The 24,706-nt window shown below is 43.3% G+C and overlaps 1 protein-coding gene across 7 annotated transcripts in view; it reads right to left on the bottom strand.

Annotated features, from left to right (window-relative positions):
• FAT3 (FAT atypical cadherin 3) overlaps positions 1–24,706 on the bottom strand; it is a 735,917-nt gene that overhangs the window by 82,142 nt on the left and 629,069 nt on the right. For all 7 annotated transcript variants that reach the window (XM_073662065.1, XM_073662062.1, XM_073662061.1 and 4 more), the window contains 6 exons: positions 24,391–24,544; positions 22,207–22,440; positions 10,034–10,423; positions 9,324–9,538; positions 6,347–6,484; positions 2,529–2,672 (listed from right to left, as the gene is read on the bottom strand). In XM_073662065.1, coding sequence (XP_073518166.1) covers positions 2,529–2,672; positions 6,347–6,484; positions 9,324–9,538; positions 10,034–10,423; positions 22,207–22,440; positions 24,391–24,544 — 1,275 coding nt within the window. The remainder of the gene's footprint in view (positions 1–2,528; positions 2,673–6,346; positions 6,485–9,323; positions 9,539–10,033; positions 10,424–22,206; positions 22,441–24,390; positions 24,545–24,706) is intronic.

The following is a 24,706-nucleotide window of genomic DNA, read 5'->3' as shown; positions in this document are numbered from 1 at the left end:
AGAAATTTTGGGTCCATGGCCTGGAAACTCCCCAGATCTTAATCCCATTGAGAACTTGTGGTCAATCATCAAGAGACGGGTGGACAAACAAAAACCAACAAATTCTGGCAAAATGCAAGCATTGATTATGCAAGAATGGACTGCTATCAGTCAGGATTTGGTCCAATAGTTGATTGAGAGCATGCCAGGGAGAATTACAGAGGTCTTGAAGAAGAAGGGGCAACACTGCAAATATTGACTTGCTGCATTAACTCATTCTAACTGTCAATATAACCTATTGGTACTCATAATATGATTGCAATTATATTTCTGTATGTGATATAAACATCGGACAAACACTAATAAAAACCAGAGGCCAGCAGATCATGTGAAAATATAATTTTGGTGTCATTCTCAAAACTTTTGGCCATGACTGTATATTTAAAAGTGCATTAATCAATATCCGAGGCCTGGCAGCATGACATATAAGCCTGGCTCATTCATTAGAGACCAGTAATGAAGCTCTCGGCAAGGGACTCACAGAAGTGATTCATAAGTCACAAGTCACATTTAATGCTCGGCTTGTTTACACGACTAACCCGCCCGTGACCCGCATTATGTATTAAACATCTTCTTCTTAGCTTCATATATATCAGGCAAACTGGATAATTCTCAGCAGACAGTTAGAAAAATCATTGTGTTACCGATAATGCATAAAGGAAAGGCAGTAAACTATTTATTTCCCCCAGAATAGAAGGGCAGGAGTTTTCGAGAACTTGGTCTGACATTGTTGTATGGCAGAGGCTTCTTACAATAGTACATGCCTCTTGTCTTCAACTGTTTTAATTAGAATTCTTTTGACTTTCTGGGATTAGAAGAAAAAGTGTTTTTTTCTTCCCACAGACACAGTACCCCCTCTCGCCTTCAGGCTCTAGCTGGTATTGCAACTTAAAAGTAATGGACAATTTTGACATGGAAAAAATGATCTTGACATATGTTAGTGGCTATCTCTAGTTAATAAAATTACACAAAGTTTTAGTCTGCAATCTTCATTCATTTTCAGATCCTCTGATATGCAGTTTTCAAATTTTGGATTTTTCCATTGTGGGAGTGTTTCTCCCAGTAATATAGGTTGGATGTGAGCACTGTGTGTATCCAGGTTGCTGTTTTCTTCAGTAACACATATCAGCAAAGCTTCGATCATATACTTATTTTCTCTTCATGTGTGTCCCTCCTTTTCTAAAGCCTGTTCTCTCTACCCTCTCTGAGACTGTAGAAGCTTTCTCTATTGAACATACAGTAGAGATCTGTGTATAGCCTCCTTTCCCTCCCTGCTGTTATCTTTAATACTGAAGGAAGGGAGTGATGAGCAGAGCGGTCCAGAACTGCACTCAGCAAAAGAAACGACTTACAGACTTTCTCCCAGTAATATAGGTTAGAAATGAGCTTTGTGTGTATCCAGGTTGCTCTTGTCTTCAGTAACACATATATCAGCGCAGCTTCTATCCTGCACGTATTTTCTCTTCATGTATTTCCCTCCTTTTCCTTTTCTAAAGTCTGTTTGCGCTGCCCTCTCTGAAACTGTAGATGCTTTCTCTCTTGAACAGTAGAGATCTATGTATAGTCTCCTTCTCTCTCTGCTATTATCTCTAATACTGAATGAAGGGAGGGATGAGCAGATTTGTCCAGAACTGCACTCAGCACAAAAAAAGACTTACAGGCTTTCTCCCAGTAATATAGGCTAGATATGAGCTTTGTGTGTATCCAGGTCGCTGTTGTCTTCAGTAACACATATATCACCACAGTGTCTATCCCACACTTATTTTCTCTTAATGTGTTTTCCTCCTTTCCTAAAGCCTGTTTTCTCTGCACTCTCCGAGACTGTAGATGCTTTCGCTTTTGTTCACACAGTTCAGATCTGTGTATAACCCCCTTTCTCTCCCTGCTGTTAAATCTAACACTGAAGGAAGGGAGGAATGAGCAGAGAGGGTCTTCAGAACTGCAATCAGCTACACAAAGGACCTAAAGGCATCAGATAGTCGCTTGACTTAGCAGTTAGGAAGCAAGTGAACAATAAAAAAATCCTTCCAAAGTGTCATAAACTTTTTGCGCAAAAATCTTGCGTCTTTTCAAAGCTTTTACGCCATATTTGTGGCATAAAACTGTCATGAATTGTCCCCTTTATCTATACACAGGATAGATGAAAACTAGTAGATCAGCGTTGAACCCCAATTGATTTACTATCATCACCTATCTGGTGGAGAATTTAATTGCAATACCAGGAGCAGCCTGAGAACAATGGTGGCACTGTTTCCAGATGTTAAATAGAACAATTTTTTCTATTGTCATACAGCTTTTATCTGAAAGTAATGGGGACCAGTAACTACTTCAATTATAAAATGTTCTTCGATGTCAGATAAGTAAATTTTTACAGGTGAAACGCAGTAAAAAATACACATTTCATCTGTAATAGCAGCTATTAGCATCCTATGATGAGACAGTAATACAGTGGTAAGTAATAAGATTATAATAAGATCACTGTAGCCTACCTGTATGACGGCGCTGTAGTTGGCCGGTGTGAATTGGGGGCTGTTATCGTTCACATCTGAAATATCGATATTTACTGTCACGGTGGATGAGAGGGGTGGAAAACCACTATCTCTGGCTTGAATCAAAAGGGAATAACCAGATACCTTAAAAAAAAAGAAAAGAAATAATAACACATTTCTATTGGTAAAGAAATGATGGCAGCAGCGAGGGAAGAGTGAGTTGAACTTGTAGGAGACAGTGACCTGTCTATAGATGTGATTTTAAAGGCATAACTAGGCACCCGGACACTGATGTTTGAGGGGGCTCAATGGGGTACTAATGCTACATATGATAAAAAAAAATAGTTGGGGGTTCATGTTATAGAGTTTTCATAGGGCCTATGAACTTCACGTGATTCCTCTTCTATAGGAATATTTATAGCTGTAAAATATGACTTATTATTCATATTATTCTGACTGGTGCATTTCTATACAAAATTTGATAAAGTATATCTTGTAAATTGTTAAAAAATATATATAAGTGTAGCTCAGAACCAAAGGACCATCAACTGCTTGGCTGAGAAATATAATCCTAGGCCATGGACCTCTTGGGAAGATATGATGATCTGCCGGTGTGAAGAGCCATCCTTATCAGCTTTCAGGGGACTTGTCACTTCACACACGGCTTCCTCTAGTGACTGCATCGTTGTAATTTTATTTGGTTCCAGAAGATATGTTACTGGAAATCATCACGGTTACTTGCAGCTGAAACTCCAAATATTATTATCTAGGACATTAGAGGGTGATATAGAATTTTTAGGACTTAAAGGGAAACTGTCAAGTCGATTTTACTACTTAATCTAGTGGTATGGCTGTACAGATCCTAGTGCAACAATAAAAACGATACGTGTCTTGTATTAATCCGATGTACCGGCACTGAGAAATCAAGCTTCGAAGTCACAACCCAATTACCCAGGAAGTGCATTTGTGGGCGTGTCTGTGTACTCCTTAGTTTAGGGACACGCCCCCTAATGCGCTTCCGGACTAATTTGCACGTAAATTCAAAGTTCGATTTCTCAGCGCCAGAACATCCGATTACTACAAGACAGGTATCATTTTTATTGTTGCACTTGGACCATGACTAAGAGCCATACCGCTGGTTTAAGTGGTAACATCGTCCTGACAGGCAGGCTTTAATTTTAAATAACTGCTGAGTAATTAAAGGATATTCCAATTTCAGCGTATAAAGCATGTTATATTTTCTAATACACTTTGTATATTCTAATGTGCAAAAGCTTTGTGCAGGTCTGGAAAAAATGCAGTAAAGTAAGAATGATTTCAAAAACAGAAGTGTTAATAGTTTAAAGGGAACCTGTCACCAGATTTTCCCAAAATAATCTACGGCCACCACCTTTAATGCCTCTTTTATCACAGTCCAGCAATCTATATATAAGTCCCCAATCTCCTTGTCATACCCTGAAAAAAATACCTTTTATAACCCCCCCCCATACGGCGCTTTCCAGTCCAATGACTGTCACTGGTCTTGCTCGGCGCCTCCTCTATTCCTGCAATCCCAGTCCTTCTGCCCTACTTCATGTTGCATGAGGCGGTTTAACTTCATCAGCGCTCTTTGTCGTCTACCTGTGCATGCGCATTACAGTACTTTGCTCTGCCCTCTGGGGGCGCTTTGTGGATGAAATAGGATAAGTCATCCACATAATGCAGGGCAGGAGGACAGCAATTGCAGGGATAGAGGAAGCACAGAGCAAGACCAGTGGCGCCCATCAAACATGTTCCCTTTAGGGAAGAGTCAGATGACCATATAACTCAGAAGAGGATAGCAACACCACCGGCTCTCCCAACCTGAGCGTGATAGCGGCAAAGAAATACGTGCGCTCGGGTCGGGAGAGCTGGTGGCCAGTCCCAGCATTGCGTTGTGATCCTAATCCGAGTTATACGACCGTCTGACTCTTTCCTTAATTTTATCAATAAATAAAATAAATAATTTAATAAAATGGAAAGTGAATGAACAAAATAAAAATCTCAATCAAATCAATATTTAGTATGACCGCCCTTTGCCTTCATCAATTCTTCTAGATACACTTGTCACTTCATCATCCAGTCTGTCTGGGATCACTTGAAGAGACCGAAGGATTTGCACAAGTCTCATACACAGAAGATCTGTGGTTAGTTCTCCAAGATGTTTGGAACAACCTCCCTGTCGAGTTCCTTGAAAAACTGTGTGCAATTACTTAGAGGAATTGATGAAGGGCAAAGGGTGGCCACCAAATATTGATCTGATTTAGATTTCGCTTTTTGTTCATTCACTTTGCATTTTGCTAATTAATAGAAATAAACTAGTAACACTTCTATTTTTTAATCATTATTACTTTGCAGCATTTTTTCCACACCTGCCTAAAATTTTTGCACAATAGCGTAGATCTTTGCTTGATTTAGTGAACTGACTCCTAATTTTTTACAATCGCACTGATGGGTTAATTGGCCTCCTATGAATTTGGCCTGTGCATGTATGAGATTAGCGTTAGCTTATGAACTGTGTTGGGGAGAGAGACTGATGCAAGTGATGACAATCTCTGCGCTATATACGGTACACAGACTCTCCAACTGTCTCACGAATCAACCCAAAAAATAGGAGAGGAGCGTTGCAACCCCCCTTATTTTAGAGTTTTGGTTTTGAATGCTTTGGGAGCAGGATTTAAATGTCCGGATTTTTTTTCATTTGTGAGGCCACGTTCACACGTTCAGTATTGGGTCAGTATTTTACATCAGCATTTGTAAACCAGAATAAGGAGTGGAACAATCAGAGGAAAAGTATAATAGAAACACAACACCACTTCTGTATCTTTCACCCACTCCTGGTTTTGGCGAAGGGTGCTGTCACATTGCGTCTAGGGTCACTTTTGTTGGTCCCATTGGGGCTTATGTCTGAACCCCCCAGCAAAACGGGATGTATGCACCGATGCGGCCATAATAGTGCCCCCAAAGCTCCTACTGGAGGACACTCAGATGTAGTAGACTGTATCTGGGTATCCGTATCCAATAGGTGTATATGTCCAAAAATGATGCATGGCAGAGCGCACATTACAGTCTATGGTGCGTACTTCCGAATCCCGTTTTGAGGGGGGGTTCAGACGTAAGACCCCGACGGGGACACCAAACGGGTGCCATAACGCAATGCGAAAGTACTCTTACAAATACTGATGTAAAATACTGACCAAATACTGAACGTGTGAATGTGGCCTAATGGTAAGTATGTGAACAAGTCATCAGAATGACTGTACTTTAATGAGCAGCAATGCTGATTTTGTCACAAATTCGCCAAAGATTATACCACTGACAAGGGTGAAGATGTGTGTTATGAAAATCCACAGCAACAGAGTGTGAATAATCCACAGCCTGTCCTGTAAGAGCGGAAAAATCCACTAGGCCTCATTTATCAAAAACTGTCTGTGTTGCCCATAGCAACCAATCACAGCTCAGCTTTCATTTTACCAAAGTAGTTTAAGAAATAAAAGCTGCTCTGTGATTGGTTGCCATGGACAACATGGTCAGTTTTTCTATTTAGGCAGTTTTAATAAATGGGGCTATTTTGTAAAATGTGAATGTGGCCTAAAGGTTTCAGACAAGAAAAGGTCTTCGGACACCACAATGAATATCTTAAAATGGTAGAAGGGTCCGGATTTCGTGACATTTTTCCTATAGTGGCAAAAGTAGCATTCCATAGCAACCATATAAATGGCCGACCAGGGCAGCTCTCTGTTTTATGTCACAGACCCTGTACAACATAATGATTCAAAATAAATAAAATGTCGCCGTACCCGCTCCCGGTCCAACTTGTCCTTGACTTTTATCAGTCCTATGACCGGATCCACCATGAACTCTTTATCTTGGTCGCCGTTGACTATAGAAAAAGTTATGTGTCCATTTGATGGGCTGTCCAAGTCTTCAGCAAATACCTACAATTGAACGTGATACGGCTATTAGTAATAATACAAATATTAAAATGGATTTACATAGGACTGCAGGTCAACCTACTGCATAACCTGAAAAGATCTTCATGTAAAGAAATACTTTCCTCTATATAAAGAAACTTCTGCAACTTTATAATACACTTGCAGGTTTTTAAGTCATTTTATTTATGTCTTGTGGTATTCATTGATTTTTTTTTTTTACCCTAAATGGCTCACGCGGTTCATGAATTTTAAACATAATTTAAAAAAAACGCTTTTTATTTTTGTCTTTAACCGTTTTTGCGACTTTGTAGCACAAAAAGTCACATCTTCCCCAAAAATGTCTAAATATTCCAGCAAAAGATGTCAGCTGTAAGTAAATACACTCCAAGGAGGAAGGGGGACTGGAGTACATTTGAGCCCAAAAAGTTGCAAAAGCTGAAACCGCTCTGTGTATAGAGAGCGGCGTCTGTAACCGCGTCCGCGGTACTGACGAACACTCGCTCTGCATTGGGGCCGGCTGTCAATCATGGCCGTGGGCGTGGTTACAGCCGCTGAGAGCTGACTGAACCAGCGCCGGCGCCGCCCGTGACCTGAACCCTAACGATGCTGGGGGGAATAAAGTTAATTTTCTCTCGTTAGGCTAAGTGCAGGCGTCGGGCAGGTTACTAACGCTATTAACCTGCAGATTAACCCCATATGTGCAGGTTAATAGTGTTTTTCTGGCGTTTTAAGATATTAATACTTTACTCTATTTTACAGCTCCTTGCCCTGGAGACCGACCACTGCTGCTAGACAGCAGAAAAAGAGTAGCGTTTACAAGCTCTTTTCTATTGCGCTTGTAAACACTGTTTTGAAGCTGTCTATGATCGCTGGAGAACACTGTAACCTCCTGGCCAGCTTACAAGCTAGACAGGAGCGGTGGTCGATCTCCAAGGCAACGAGCTGTAAACAAACTGTCAATGTCTCAAGAACAGCTGCAAATTTTATTGATCAGCAAATTGCAAAAGTTCTTGTATTTACAGCACTGACAATATCCATCTATGAAGGTGGGAATGACCCTTTAAAGGGAACCTGTCATGTCGTATCTACTATCTACACTGCCCCCATTGCGTTGTTATTGTTAGTGATGCAATGTGCAACATTTTATATACTTACAGTATATCCTATTTGCTTGTTTTCAGTCATAGAGGAGTGATCCTCGTATTCAGTCATGGGCAGCCCGCATTCAGTAACTGCTAGCGCCGCCCACGTATTTGAGTTTTGCTCCCAGCTAGCGCTGATATTAGTGGGGGACATGTGCAGTTTTACAAGGCCAGCCTCGGGTCCCTGCGCATACGCAGTGAGGCTGTGTAGCTCGCAGCTTCACTGCGCATGCGCTATAACCCACTACTCCCCGCATGTGCGCAGTGAGGCTGTGTAGTTCGCAGCTTCACTGCGCATGCGCTATGACCCGCTACTCCCCGCATGTGCGCAGTGAGGCTGTGTAAATCGCAGCTTCACTGCGCATGAGCTGTGACGAGTGGCTCCCAGCATGTGCACAGTGAAGTTCCCAGCTTCACTGTGTGCGGCCAGAGCCACTCGTCACAGCGCAAGTCAAGGGAAGCTGCGAACTACACAGCCTCACTGCGCACATGCGGGGAGTAGCGGGTCATAGCGCATGCGCAGTGAAGCTGCGAACTACACAGCCTCACTGCGCACGTGCGGGGAGTAGCGGGTCATAGCGCATGCGCAGTGAAGCTGCGATTCACATAGCCTCACTGCACACGTGCGGGGAGTAACGGGTCATAGCGCATGCGCAGTGAAGCTGCGAACTACACAGCCTCATTGCGCATGCGCAGGGACCCGAGGCTGGCCTTGTAAAACTGTGCATGCGCCCCACTAATATCAGCGCTAGCTGGGAGAAAAATTCAAATACATGCGGCGCCGCCCATGACTGAATATGAGGATCACACCCCAATGACTGAAAACGAGCAAGTAGGATATAAGTACATAAAATGTTATAGATTCATTATAACACCACCAATTTTAATGAAAAAAAGCTTGTAAACGCAATCGGGGCAGTGTAGATAATAGATACGACATGACAGGTTCCATTTAAGTACCCCCCCCCCAAAAAAAAAAAAAAAAAGAAAAAAAAAAGATAATTGGAAAGTTGCCAACAATTTTATTATACAGTGATGACCTACGTGAGAACCATAATGGCTATCATTTTAGATCTCACAAGAGTAGTCAACCAGCTGTAGAGTATCACGGTGTGGTGGATGTATTGCTGCACAAACAGGCGGATTTACCATTCAGGAGTCTAAAAAAGCTGAGTAGCAATCCTCTATGAAAGCTCTAATAGCAGCAAAATTGGTTGTCACTCAAATTTTCCGGTACTAGACATAATACTGGACATAAATTTGGACAGAAAAGGGCAATTCAAGGTCTTCATTGGAGATTTTTTTTTTATTGGGGTGTCAAATAACCATAGTAAATACAGTCCATGAGGAAATTAATTTGCCCAGTGTGCGGCTTGTGTTTATCTTGCTGCTGCCCCATAAATGTAATTAGATTTTATAAAGGTTCTCTAGACGCGTTTCTTATGGCCAACGCATTTCAGTACAAGGTATAATGTTTGCTTACTAGAAGCGGACATGTTTACTCACTCAGTCTGTAAAATTCTTATTACATTTTAGTAGACCATTGTAACCGGCGTGTTGATATTTATTTCATACCGTGACCTTGTGTAGGACGCCAGTTGATCAGGTAAGCAGGAAATCATAAAATCCCCAGTAATAAACACTGAGCGACATAAAAGTTTTAATAGGTTCTTAAGTAAAGCTCTAACTCTGACACTTACCATAATGACAGAATCGCCGAAAGAGGCGTCTTCGCTGATGACAGCGCTGTAAACCTCCTGGCTGAACATCGGAGGATTGTCATTCACGTCCGTCAGGTTGATGTTTACTGTCGCCACTGCGCTAAGTGGAGGGCTGCCACCATCTTTAGCCTCCACCACAAGAAAAAAGCTTTTACAACCTTCATAATCCAAAGGATTGATGACCACAATCGCCCCTGGAAAGGAAAATAAATGAATGGATTTTTTTTAGGATTCTAGATAAAAAAAAAAGTTGGTGATGACCATTATGGCCACCATTACAGGTCCGGTAAGGGATGATATTAAGCTTTTCCAAAACCTATATTGAGCTCAATGTCACCAATCACCACTCTACTCCCTCCATGTAATTCTAAGATGAATAAGGCAACTCTAGTGTTAGGGGCTTCATTCAACAGTTCCCCTTGGGATTGAGTAAGGCTTGGAGAAATTTCGTCAGCTGCTGGTTGTGGTAGAGTCACAGGTTAATGTGATAGTCGTGGGACATTAAAGTTTCCCAAGAAGGGCCAAGTTGGGCAACAATCAGAAGAATTCCATCTACATAGAAAGCTTACAACAACTTTTTCCCCATAGGGGTAAATCAAGATTGGTGAATAATTTTACTTCAACCACAATTTTATCACGGTGATCACAAGTCACCAAGGAGTCGTAGAGATATGAGAACTGTTTTTTACCTGTCTTGGGATTGATCTTGAACTTCCCATGTTCATTTCCGGTCCTGAAGCTGTACGTTATTTCTGCATTTGAGCCAATATCCTTGCTGGCGGCAAACACGAACATTACTTGGGAACCAATGGCCGTGTCCTCAGGAACCGTGACCAGGTAATCTCTCCTTTCAAATACTGGAGGGTTATCATTGACATCCAGGACTGTGATTGTAACAACTACAAATGAAGATAGCGGCTGGACGGGGCTCCGATCTGATGCCTTCACGGTTATATTATAGGAGGACTGGACTTCCCGGTCAAGGGGCTGCTCCAGGACAATGATGCCAGATTGCTCATCCATGGTGAAATGTCCATCTGCCGAGTCAACAAGGGAGTAGATCACCTTCCGGTTTATGCCTAGAATATACAAAAGACGACTGGGATTAAATAGCTGTGTGTTAAAAATGACGTACAAGGAAAGAAAGGAAAGGGAGGTAAGGGGAAAAAAGGCAAATAATGGGAGATAAAGAGAATGTAGGGAAGAATGTAAAAAAATAGAAGAGAAGTAAAAGGAAGTGAAGGAGAAGATAGGAGATTGGGAAATGGATGAGAAAAAAGGAGACAGAAAGCATAAAGGAGACCGGAAAAAAGGTAAAAGTGTAGGAACTGAATGAAAAAGAAGGGAATGAAAGGGAAGAGGGGAAAGAAAGGCAAAGGAGATAAGTGCAAAGGGGAAGACAAGGAAGAAGGGAAAGAGAAGAAAAAGATGTACAAAAGAGGGTGGAAATAGAAAACATGAGGGCAGAAGACAGAAAAAAAATTAAAGGTGGAAGGGAAATGGGGAAATGAGAGGAGAGGGGAAGAAAGGAGTGGACAAGAGAAGCAAGGGAAGGAAAAAGAAAATTAAGGTAAAAGTGGAGAGGAGAAAAGAAAGGAAATGGAAGGAACGAGTGGAAGAGAGAAGAAAAGTAAGGAAGGTAGCAAGGAGAGAAGGTAAGAGAAAAGTGGTGAGGAGAGAAGGTAAGGAAGGAGAGGAGTGAAAGAAACCAAACAAGAAGGGATGGGAGATAAGGGAAAGGAAAAGAGGAGAGGTGAGATGGAAAAGAAGAAAGGATTAGAGGAGAGAAGAAAACGAAAGAAGGAGAGGATTAAAAGGAAGAAGAAAAGTGAGAGAAGAGAAGGAAAAGAAGGGAAAAAATGGAAGGACATGGAAAAGAGAAGAAAAGCAGAAGTAACAAAGGAGAGAAGAGGGAGTGACAAGATGAGGGCAGAGTAGAGATTGAAGAAGAGGAAGGAGGCACAGGTAAGAAGAGAGGGAAGATGTAGGGTTGGGAAGAGAAGGAATCAGAAGAGGGAAGATAGGGGATGAAAGAAGAGGAAAGACAATAGGGAGGACATTAGAAGAGGAGAGACAAAAAAGGGAAGAAGACCATGGAAAGTGGGATAAGACAAGGAAAAAAAGTCAGAACAATTAGTTTATTTCTACAAGTTTAAATGAAACCTATTTTTTATCATTTCTAGCTGGCGTAGAAGTGTAATAGATAATACTATAGCCTTGTTGCTGTTTTATGATACTATTATTTGTCATTGCTGCTGTCAGTTTCATCTCTGGGGGGAGGGGGTTACTTTTTAGATATCGGCCTTAGTGATCAGGGAAGTGTCCCAGAAACCTATAATCTGAATTCTTCTGACTGGCCGCCTACATGCAGACAGCAGGTGCACATTTATATTACAATATCATGCAGCAAAGCCTGTGCAGACACCATCGAAACATAGGTCATGCAAACTGGAAGCCAAATGGACAGCTTTATCCTCCTGCCCAACCGTACTGACAGATGGTAGCACAAGGCTTCACTTACTGATTGCACACAAACACCACAGTTATCAGAGATGAATTCCTAACAGATACAACAGATACAGCGCACAATTATGTTCCTCAACGGCAAAATATGTTACTTGTCTTTTTCAGATCGCGCTGTATGTTTGCGGTTTTCTGGATTATCTTTACAAGGTAACCCCTTATTAGTTATCATTGTTTATGTTTGTCATGGGACACCCTCATAAAGCAGCTCTCACTACATTCTCGGCTTCAATGTAATACCACATTTCTCCTGTAGTGGCCACTACAGAGGGAAGGCATAACGGGCTGCAGCTGATCGCTGGAGGTCGCCAAAGCCAGACTTGCAGCAAAGAGCTAGTCGCTGCCTCGGCATCAACTGATTAGATGATTGTCTTAATTTATTAAAGGGATTTTCGAGGACATACACTTTAAGGTGTGCTGCCCCTAAAAGGGAAAATATACAAGTATATATATATATCTATTTTTTATTATACTAAGATAGTCATCAATTGTTTAATTGTTCTCTGTCCTCTCTTACTTGTGGTCATCCATAGAGTTGAGGCCTCACCTGATAGTGGAGGCCACTCACAGCCTATGCAATCCATAGTGACAGCCTCGACAATCAGGTGATTTATCGTTGGTATGGCCCAGACATATCATCATCTCCGAGATAAAGGGAGCTCGTCAGGTCTCCATTGTATATTAACCTGCAGATGGGTTAATCTGCAGGTAAGTAGCGTTCCAATGCTGTCCGGCCGCCTTACTGAAAACCCGGCAACTGGGAGAAAATGAACTTTTTTCCTCCAGGGAGCTGACAACCTTCAGTCATAGAGGTGCCACTGGCACGGCTAGAGTCAACGCTCAGTGAGCTGCGGCTGTAAGTTCATCCAGCACTTTTTTGACAGCTCGCTCTGCAGCACATCTTTGCAGAATGAGCTGCTAATCAAACTGTCGGGACGTGCTGGCAGCTGCTGCTCACTGTGTACAGTGTGGAGTGAGCTGTCAATCAAAGTGTCGGGGCGTGCTGACAGCTGCCACTCACAATGACGGTGACTGTAGCAGCTCCAGGCATGTCTTGATGACTGAAAGTTGACGACTCCCGAGAGGAATAAAGTATTATTTTCTCCTGGGAGCTGTACGTTCAGTAAGGCGGCCGGAAAGTGTTGAAATGCTATTTATCTGCAGATTAACCCTATATCTGCACTTTAATATTGTTTGGGGACATGAGATTTTCCCTTTAAGCAGGCAGCGCGGGCAGAATTCTGCAGTGTGTGACTACGCTCCAATTTATCTGTGTGCGGAATCCCCCTCTATATCATAGCACAAAATGAAAGGTTGCATTCCACTTTGTATTGATTTTGCTGAGCTGGCTCCTGACAACCTCCGGCTTTGTGCTGCACATCTGCATTCGGAGCCTGTCTGCGCTAATGAGATCTGAAGGAAAGGTACATGCTTGCTTGCTCCTTGCGCTCAAGCTGAGTCATTTTAGAGCTAATTAAAACAGAACGCAGAAGCAGCCGCACACCCAGACGATAATTTATTCTGTGTCTCGGTAGCCGGGGTGTTGCTGGTTTAGGGAATATTTATAAAGCGCCACATTCCAACACATCCGCAGCTTAGAGGTGCAAAAATAACAAATGACACCAGGTTTAGTACTGACTCCTGCATATTCCGCCAAGGGGACGGGGGCTGGCACACGACTCTATGCCAGAGAAACTTTATTTAAGGTGTTTATGGTGAAACATATTATTACACTAAGTGTTTATTATACACTATAAAGTACAAAATACTAACGAGCCGTACATAAGATCACACACACTGTCAGGTACGTGAATCCCTGATCGACGTTGGTCATGATGAAATGATGAGGAAACGGAAACGTCGTGGCAGTCACAGACTTCTTTGAAAAACTATCTGCAAGAGCTGAAGCGACTGTACATTGTGTTGGCAAACACCTTCAATCTTCAGCTCCCTTCCTCCCCCTGAAAATGATGTGGCACAGAAAGTGCTGTGTTCTTTTCTCCCTTGAAAATAAAGTAAACACAGCTAGTATTGTATTCCTCTCTCCCCTGAAAATTATGTAGACACAGATAGTGCTGGTGTTCTTCTCTCCTCTGAAAATTAAGTAGACACAGAAAGTACTATGTTCCTCTCTGCCCTGAATATAATGTAGACACAGATAGTTCTGTATTCCCCTCTCCACTGAAAATGATGCGGACACAGATAGTACTGTGTTCCACTTTCCCCTAAAAATAATGTAGACAGAGATAGTACTGTGTTCTTCTCTCCCTTGAAAATAAAGTAGACACAGCTAGTACTGTATTCCTCTCTCCCATGAAAATTATATAGACACAGATAGTACTGTGTTCCACATTCCCCTAAAAATAATGAAGACATAGATAGTGCTGTGTTCTTCTCTTCCTTGAAAATAAAGTAGACACAGCTAGTACTGTATTCCTCTCTCCCCTGAAAATTATGTAGACACAGAAAATACTGTGTTCTTCTCTCCCATGAAAATAAAGTAGACTCAGATAGTACTGTGTTCCTCTCTTGGTGAAAATAATATCAACACAAATAGTAGTGGGTTCCTCTTTCCCCAGAAAATGATGCAGGCACAGATACAGTAGTATTGTGCTCCTACCTCCCCTGAATATAAAGTAGACACAGAGAGCATTGTGCTCCTCTGTACCCTGAAAATGATGTAAACACAGAAAGCATTGTGTTCTTCACTCCCCTGAAAATAAAGTAGACTCAGATAGTACTGTGTTCCTCTCTCTGTCGATAATGATACAGACACAGTATTGTCCTCCTACCTCCCCTGAAAATAATGTAGACAGATAGTACTGTGTTCCTCTTTCCCCTGAAAATAAAGTAGACTCAGATAGTACTGTGTTCCTCTCTCTGCCGATAATGATGCAGACACAGTATTGTCCTCCTACCTCCCCTGAAAATAATGTAGACAGATAGTACTGTGTTCCTCTTTCCCCTGAAAATAAAGTAGACTCAGATAGTACTGTGTTCCTCTTTCCTCTGAAAATAAAGTAGACTCAGATAGTACTGTGTTCCTCTCTTGGAGAAAATAATATCAACACAGATAGTAGTGTGTTCCTCTTTCCCCTGAAAATGATACATACACAGATAGTACTGTGTTCTTCTCTCCCCTGAAAATGATGTAGACACAGAAAGCATTGTGTTCTTCACTCCCCTGAAAATAAAGTAGACTCAGATAGTACTGTGTTCCTCTCTCTGTCGATAATGATACAGACACAGTATTGTCCTCCTACCTCCCCTGAAAATAATGTAGACAGATAGTACTGTGTTCCTCTTTCCCCTGAAAATAAAGTAGACTCAGATAGTACTGTGTTCCTCTCTCTGTCGATAATGATGCAGACACAGTATTGTCCTCCTACCTCCCCTGAAAATAATGTAGACAGATAGTACTGTGTTCCTCTTTCCACTGAAAATAAAGTAGACTCAGATAGTACTGTGTTCCTCTCTTGGAGAAAATAATATCAACACAGATAGTAGTGTGTTCCTCTTTCCCCTGAAAATGATACATACACAGATAGTACTGTGTTCTTCTCTCCCCTGAAAATGATGTAGACACAGAAAATACTGTTTCTCTCTCCGTAGTAAACGATGGAGACACAAATAGTGCCGTGTTTCTCTCTCCTCTGAAAATAATGTAGACACAGTGAGTACTGTGTTCCTCTCTCTCCTGAAAATAGACACAGATAGTACTGTGTTCCTCTCTCCCCTGAAAATAATGTAGATACAGATACTATTGTGTTCTTCTCTTGCCTGAAAATAATATAGACACAGATAGTACTATATTGAATCAGCAAAACACAACCCAGTAAGTGACACATCACTGGAATCAGGCTCTCTGCCCCTACATTATGGTGCTTTCCAATTACATAGCAAAAATCTGAGGACAGATTCCCTTTAAGTAGCTTTTACAACCTGTTTACAACAGCCATTAAACTCAGTGTAGTTGTTATCTGCCACCTCTGAATTTTTAGCAATTATCAATGTAAAATCCAACAATGTAAAACTTTATCTGGAGGATCTGTTAGTAGATTGTTTGTCTGTGTCTGGATTCAGTGGCGAGAATTTCTTTATTTTTCTAAATCAGTATTCCCATTTCAAGATTATGAACTAGCAAAATTTTATATACCTGAGGGTCATTCTCAGGACCCTTCCTTATGAAGATATCGCCATTTTCTGTGGCAGACTCGGCTCACCCATGAACTACATGCAGACCGCCCATTTATATGTAATTTAATACCACATACCCCCTGTAGTGGCCGCTGCAGGGAAAATGCACGGTCAGACAACTATTCCTGGCGCTAACAACTTCTCTTTGTGGGTTTCCGAAGATTCTGAGGTTTTCAACAGTCTGGGATCTTTAGCTAACGGCTGAGCTGAATTCATTGGCAAAAGTTAACCTCTTTAAGCGTTATTCCCCAAATAGTAAGTTACCCCCATCCATAAAAATAGCTAAGCGCTGTGCTCGGCTTTCTCCCATTGTCCCATACTCAATAAATGGAGCGGTGGTCGGCCATGTGCAACTACACTCCATTCAGGATGGTGCTCTGCAGAGCATCCTGGGCTACAGAGCCCCATTCTCAGGATTGAAGGGGGTCCCAGTGGTCAGTAAGTTATCACCTATCCTATGTGAATAGGGAATAGCTACCTATCTTGGGAATAACCCTTTAAGGCCAAATTAACTATTTAATGGTAATGCTCCCATTGACACAAGTAAATTTTGCTGTTTTGGGACAGACTGTAACCTGGAATCCAAACAAAGACTAGACAAGGCAAACCTGGGTAAATGTAGGGACCCACATGCATTTGGGAGAATCATATTGATCTGGGCCGGGGATGACCTCTGTGTGCAAACACTGCATACTCTTCAACAGCTCATCCTAGAGCACCCCCTGTATGTCACCCCCGGTAGGACGGTTCAAAAATCTCCACCAATCTAATAGATGGTGGGATGCTGCTATTAAGAGGGCAGTGGGTCCCCAAAGCTACTGGACACAAAAATTGTATGTCTGCCACTGAATCTGGGTAAAAACACTTTATAGAAGTCAGACCACCCAATGAAAGCAAACCCAGAACAGATGGCCACCATGTAGAGCAGCTAGAAGCCTTCCAGTAGATCTATGAGAATACTTTGATGAATTTGGGTCCCCACAGTAGATTTACACCAATGTGGTTAATGGGGGAGATCCAAAAAAAATCACATGGTAATTTGAAATGCATACTTAAAGGGGTCTTGCATACTTAAAGGGGTCTTCCAGTGGAAACAAGTTATCACCTATTCACAGGATAGGCGATAACGTACTAATTGGTGGGACCGCTGGTACTTGTACTGATAGGCAGAATGGGGAACTTTGATCCCCGAAGGTGGCACTTTAATCCCCACTACAAAAGGGAGTGGCAGGTCGGATAAGTTGAACTCGTTTTTTTCAGGCAGGCCTATAGAAAATAAACGGAGCGCCGGTCGAAAACACGCACTGGTGCTCTATTCTAACGAGGATCTAGGTCCCCCGTTTTTCCCTTCAGTGCAGGTCCCAGCAGTTGGACCCCCTTGATTAGTGAGTTATTACCTATCCTGTGGATAGGTGATTACTTGTTTTCACCGGACAACCCTTTCAAGCAATGTAAGATTTGTTATTTTTGTCTTTCCGGTCCTTCTATCAAATGAAAATGTGAAACTTTTTTTGATTTCTATAAAATCTGGACCGAATTTAATAACGGCTTCCTGTGAAAGTTTCCGAAAAGTTTTACAGAACATCAGGATTTGAGGATGAAGCAATTAAGGTGTATATTTTAGACACTTTCGGTGATGTTTAAACCTCTTTCAGATCCAGCAAGTCTCGCCTTTGAACTATACATCACTGTAAGAAGAAAAAAAAATCCTTCTAAAAAATGAAAAGTCTACAGAAATGTCATTTTAATAGCATCAGTAAGAATATATCGTGATGATACAGCCTTCTTTTTGATTAAATTGCTAACACGAAAAGTTCAGGCCGAGGCGACTGGCAAGAAAAGAGAGGAAAAAAAAATAAAATGTTCTAGCTCCGGGGTACAGGTTTTCTGAGACATCAGGATGAACCGGGGAATGGCTTTGTGTTTAAGAACAATTACTAGAAGATATTCGCTTTATGCCCCTGATCTGATCTACGACTCCGATAACTACTACTGTCAGCTATAGCGAAAAAATCCATTAATGTTCAAGTTAAAACTCCAACTCTGGAGCTGAAAATTGCTTTTTATAGTCAGGAAGATACAACATGTGCTAACATTGGTGGTATCTAGTCTCCCTCCAGACAAAGGGGGCATCTCTGGGACTTCCACAGAACACAAACCTATAACTAAAATTCCTGATTTTTGAGAAGCATGGAACTAAAGTTTGGTACATGGCATTCGAATCATAAATGTAGTGTTCCGCATGGCAAATTGAACACAGACCACCCCTAATCACATACAGACAACACAAAAGACCCCCTAAATAGAGATATAGACAACAGTCATTTATACAAAGTTCACACAAGACCTCAGCCCAGACCCACTCTCTATACAGAACCCAGGCCAGACCCACCCTCTATACAGCACCCAGGCCAGACCCACCTTCTCTCTATATAGAACCCAAGCCAGACCCACCCTCTATACAGATTCCAGGCCAGACCCACCCTCTATACAGCACCCAGGCCAGACCAACTTTCTCTCTATATGGAACCCAAGCCAGACCCACCCTCTATACAGATTCCAGGCCAGACCCACCCTCTATACAGCACCCAGGCCAGACCAACTTTCTCTCTATATGGAACCCAAGCCAGACCCACCCTCTATTCAGACCCCGGGCCAGATCCACCCTCTATACAGAACCCAGGCCAGACCCAACCTCTATACAGCACCCAGGGCAGAACCACCTTCTCTCTATATAGAACCCAGGCCAGGCCCACCCTCTATGCAGACCCCAGGCCAGACCCACCCTCTATACAGATGCCAGGCCAGACCCACCCTCTATACAGAAACCAGGTCAGACCCACCCTCTATACAGAAACCAGGCCAGACCCACCCTATATACAGACTCCAGGCCAGACCCACCCTCCATACAGACTCCAGGCCATACCCACCCTCTATACAGAACCCAGGCCAGAGCCACCCTGTATACAGACTCCAGGCCAGACCCACCCTCTATACAGACTGCAGGCCAGATCCACCCTCTATACAGACTCCAGGCCAGACCCACCCTCTATACAGACTCCAGGCCAGACCCACCCTCTATACAGACTGCAGGCCAGATCCACCCTCTATACAGACTCCAGGCCAGACCCACCCTCTATACAGACTCCAGGCCAGACCCACCCTCTATACAGACTCCAGGCCAGATCCACCCTCTATACAGACTCCAGGCCAGACCCACCCTCTATACAGACTCCAGGCCAGACCCACCCTCTATACAGACTCCAGGCCAGATCCACCCTCTATACAGACTCCAGGCCAGATCCACCCTCTATACAGATGTTAGGCCAGACCCACCCTCTATACAGACTCCAGGCCAGACCCACCCTTTATACACAACCCAGGCCACACCCACCCTCTATACAGAACCCAGGCCACACACACCCTCAATATAGACTCCAGGCCAGATCCACCCTCTATACAGACTCCAGGCCAGACCCACCCTCTATACAGACTCCAGGCCAGACCCACCCTCTATACAGACTCCAGGCCAGATCCACCCTCTATACAGATGCCAGGCCAGACCCACTCTCTATACAGACTCCAGGCCAGACCCACCCTCTATACAGACTCCAGGCCAGACCCACCCTCTATACAGACTCCAGGCCAGATCCACCCTCTATACAGATGCCAGGCCAGATCCACCCTCTATACAGACTCCAGGCCAGACCCACCCTCTATACAGACTCCAGGCCAGACCCACCCTCTATACAGACTCCAGGCCAGATCCACCCTCTATACAGATGCCAGGCCAGACCCACCCTCTATACAGACTCCAGGCCAGACCCACCCTCTTTACAGACTCCAGGCCAGATCCACCCTCTATACAGACTCCAGGCCAGACCCACCCTCTATACAGACTCCAGGCCAGATCCACCCTCTATACAGACTCCAGGCCAGATCCACCCTCTATACAGATGCCAGGCCAGACCCACCCTCTATACAGAAACCAGGCCAGACCCACCCTATATACAAACTCCAGGCCAGACCCACCCTCTATACAGAAACCAGGCCAGACCCACCCTTTATACAGAAACCAGGCCAGACCCACCCTATATACAGACTCCAGGCCAGACCCACCCTCCATACAGACTCCAGGCCAGACCCACCCTCTATACAGAACCCAGGCCAGACCCACCCTCTATACAGACTCCAGGCCAGACCCACCCTCTATACAGAACCCAGGCCACAGCCACCCACTATACAGACTCCAGGCCAGACCCACCCTCTATACAGAACCCAGGCCAGACCCACCCTCTATACAGACTCCAGGCCAGACCCACCCTCTATACAGAACCCAGGCCACAGCCACCCACTATACAGACTCCAGGCCAGACCCACCCTCTATACAGACTGCAGGCCAGATCCACCCTCTATACAGATGCCAGGCCAGACCCACCTTCTATACAGAACCCAGGCCAGACCCACCCTCTATACAGACTCCAGGCCAGACCCACCCTCTATACAGAACCCAGGCCAGACCCACCCTCTATACAGAACCCAGGCCAGACCCACCCTCTATACAGAACCCAGGCCAGACCCACCCTCTATACAGAACCCAGGCCAGACCAACTCTCTATACAGAACCCAGGCCACACCCACCCTCTATACAGAACCCAGGCCACACCCACCCTCTATACAGAACCCAGGACAGAGCCACCCTCTATACAGACTCCAGGCCAGACCCACCCTCTATACAGACTCCAGGCCAGACCCACCCTCTACACAGACTCCAGGCCAGACCTACACTCTATACAGACCCCAGGCCAGATCCACCCTCTATTCAGACTCCAGGCCAGAGCCACCCTCTATACAGACTCCAGGCCAGACCCACCCTTCATACAGACTCCAGGCCAGACCCACCCTCTATACAGAACCCAGGCCAGACCCATCCTCTATTCAGAACCCAGGCCAGACCCACCCTCTATACAGAACCCAGGCCAGACCCATCCTCTATTCAGAACCCAGGCCAGACCCACCCTCTATACAGACTCCAGGCCAGACCCACCCTCTATACCGACTCCAGGCCAGTCCCACCTTCTATACAGAACCCAGGCCAGACCCACCCTCTATACAGACTCCACGCCAGATCCACCCTCTATACAGATGTTAGGCCAGACTCACCTTCCATACAGACCGCAAGCCTGACCCATCCCCTATACAGACCTCAGGCCAGATCCACCTTCTACACAAACCCTAGGCCAGGCCCACCCTCAATACTCATCCAAGGCCAGAATTCACTATATACTGAACTCAGACCAGACCTTCTAGTATACAGATCCTATATAATACCAACCCATATAAAAAAAAAACAGAACTGACCCGAATTGATCACTAAGGTTTGCAAATGCTGCGGTCTGGCATACACAGAACTAACTGTACAAGCCTTTTGGTAGAATCATTTTGGGATGAAGCCTATATATTTAAGGGCTGGGCAAATATCTGAATATTGGCCCTTTTGCAATGACCATGAATTCTCCTTGAGGAACATTCTCTAATATAGGCACATACATCTTTCATATGGCTCTACACTGAAGGCATAGATACCATCAGTGACTGCAGCTTGCCTAGTGGCTACACTGTCAATTGGAGTCTGTGGTAGTCTAACATCTTTCTCCAGTCTCTTGAGGCTCATGAGTTTGCTCTGCATCTCCTTCATCTGGCCTTTACCTGTCCCACCCCTGCATTAACTTTATTTGCAAAAAAATACATAGTATGCTGCTGACATCAGGGTAAATTATACAAAACTGGTCTTGCCATGTTATAATCAGAGCAACTGAAAGTCCCTAAGCTTGGCACCATGGATTTCACTAAGAAGATGTCCTTAGACTGTTTCCTTGTCATTTTCTTGCTGTTTCCCAATCAGGATCCATGAGGTTCCTCAAAGTATAGTTAAGGGTTCTTTAGAAGATCACATTGATAGAAACCTACAAGATGTTTGGGTGGGAACAAGCCATCTTACAAAGCATAGAAATGAGAAGGTAATGTTTTGGTATCCTCACATCCAGTAACTTTGAGTTAGAGGTTTGGAAAGAAAGATTCTGGGTTTCACAGTGAAGAAGAACTTGAGAACTCATGCGTGACTGTAATTAGGTTCACTCACCAACATCGGGGTCGTTAGCCTGCACCCTGGTCAGCAAAGCTTTGGTGACCGTATTCTCGTAGACGCTGGCAGTGTAATAGTCAGCTGAGAAGACTGGAGGGTTATCATTGACATCTTCCAGAATTAGACGGATTTCAGACTGGCAAAACCTTCCTCCCCCATCTGTGGCTCGAGCAATTAAATTGTACACCGGAATCTTCTCGCGGTCCAAGGGGGCCAAGGTCTTCAGCTCACCTGCAATTGTTTGGAAAATAAAAGATGACAGCTCAGCTTGTAGCCTATGTCCCATTCCCTCTCTCTTGTGGCTGTCACCAGCAACATGCACAATTTAATTCTTGGTCTTCGCGAACAGGAAGCCAATTAAGCCCAGACTGGAAAAGGGACACCGTGTTTTCAGAATCAGACCCAAAAGATTTTGATTGTTTTGTAAGATTATTCTCCGACTCTCACCGGCTTTGTCTTCTCAACATTTAATTAAAATACATGAGATCAGCCAAATGCAAAAGACAGAGGTTGGTTAACAGCTCTGTAAAATCCCAGAAGTTATAAAAATATGGGCAGGCTGCCAGGCTCGTAAATGTATGTTTTTGGATTTGTTTTTTTATACCTTGATCACTCACTTTAGAATTTGCTCACCAAGCAAATATGCAAATTGTCTCTTCAGAGAGGACGAAGACTAGAACTCTAGCACTACCTATTGAAAGCAGTGGTCACGCTAGAGTTCTAGTCCTCTTCGAAAGAGACAATTTCCATATTTATTCCCAGAGGAGCATGCATGGCTTTTAAGTCTCCTCACTGTGACATGCCAGGCCTGGCTTGTCACTCTACACAAGGAGAAAAGTTACTCCTTCACCAAGTAAAAAAAATTGCCTCTTAGTGACAGGGCCAAATTTTTAAAATTTGACGTGTTATTTTATTTGGCAATAACTCGGGAATATTTCCCAGTGATTCTGAGAATATTCTTTCGTGACACATTCTACTTTATGTTAGTGGTAAACTTACATTGACGTGTTTCGTGTTTTTTTTGTAAAAATATCAGAAATTTTGACAAACATTTTGAAAATTTGGAATATTTACACCATTAAAGCAGTTAGTTATACCACAAAAAAATAGTTAATACATATCATTTACCATGTGCCTACTTTACGTCAGCATCATTTTTCAAATGCCCATTTATTTTGTTAGGGTGTTAGACAATTTAAAAGTCTAGCGGCAATTTTTCATTTTTCATCAAAATTTACAAAACGTTCTTTACAGAACTATTCAGTTTTAAAGTGACTTTGAGACACCTTATTAATAAACAGCACCCCTCAAAGAATTCAAAAATGCTGTCTGATAGATTGCTAACCCTTCAGGTGCTTCACATCAAGGGGAATGAATGAAATGAAAAATTGTATTTTTTTCCACTAAAATGTTGACAACATCCTAACAGGCCACCACAACTTACAGACCCTGAGGCCATTACTTGGCAACCATCGAGACCATAAAATTGTAATCTCGGGGTGCCCTTGGGGTTAATGAGGAAGCCCCCTCTCTCTGTTAACCCTCTAAATGCCGCTGTCACTATAGACAGCAACATCTAGGGGGTTATACCGCCATGAACAGTTTCATTACCGACCATGGCCAATGCGGTAGGGAATCAGTTATAGTATAAATATGGCACCTGCTATCTATTCACCCATCGGGGCACCCTATTCTCTTATTCCTCAGGTCAATAAATAGGCATATTGGTGAACATTAAATACTTAAAGGGGCGTTTTTTATTATTTTTATATTTTACTATGTTTTTAAATAACTATAACCAGCTTCATACTCCATGAAGAAGATTATGGACTGTCTTAATATCTGACTCTAATTGGAATTTCAAGAGAAAATTACATTATTAAGGAATAAAAAAAAAGAAAAGATGAAAAAAATAAGAATTGACATTATTGGCCTCTCCTGAAGATGGTTAATTAATGTGTGATTGGTGGAAGACTATCTGAGTCCAACAGTGGTCCCTTCTCTTCTGCTGATTGTTAGGTGCCCCATGGTGTCACCACACTAATAGGCCATCAGAGATGACACGTACTCATCAGCATAAGTTCTTGGGGGGAGGGGGTAAAAAACTTTAAAGCTATTTGGACACTTTCCTGCCCTGCTAGCTCTGACAATAGCTTGTATCGCCCTGGTATCTTTACTTACCACTTTCAGCATCTAAATAAAAGTTATCAGCACCAGGTCCATGGAGAGAATAGCGGATCTCAGAGTTGATCCCAATGTCAGCATCTTTGGCACTGATTTTAAGCAGCATCTTATTGGGAGGAATGTCTTCTGGAAAAGAGGCTGCATTTACAACCTGTGGAGAGAAATAATACCATAAAGTCAGAGTCTTTACAGAGCATGCTCCCTGAAGTCCTGTATGTTCAGTGTCTCTACAGAGCATGCTCCTTGTAGCCCTGCATGTTCAGTGTCTCTACAGAGCATGCTCCCTGAAGTCCTGTATGTTCAGTGTCTCTAC

Source organism: Phyllobates terribilis, unplaced genomic scaffold, assembly GCF_046119375.1.
Source record: "Phyllobates terribilis strain yellow unplaced genomic scaffold, ASM4611937v1 Scaffold_2__4_contigs__length_985480577, whole genome shotgun sequence".
Taxonomy (NCBI): Eukaryota; Metazoa; Chordata; class Amphibia; order Anura; family Dendrobatidae; genus Phyllobates; species Phyllobates terribilis.
The sequence above is the reverse complement of the archived record's forward strand: the minus strand, read 5'-3'. Positions and strand labels throughout refer to the sequence as shown.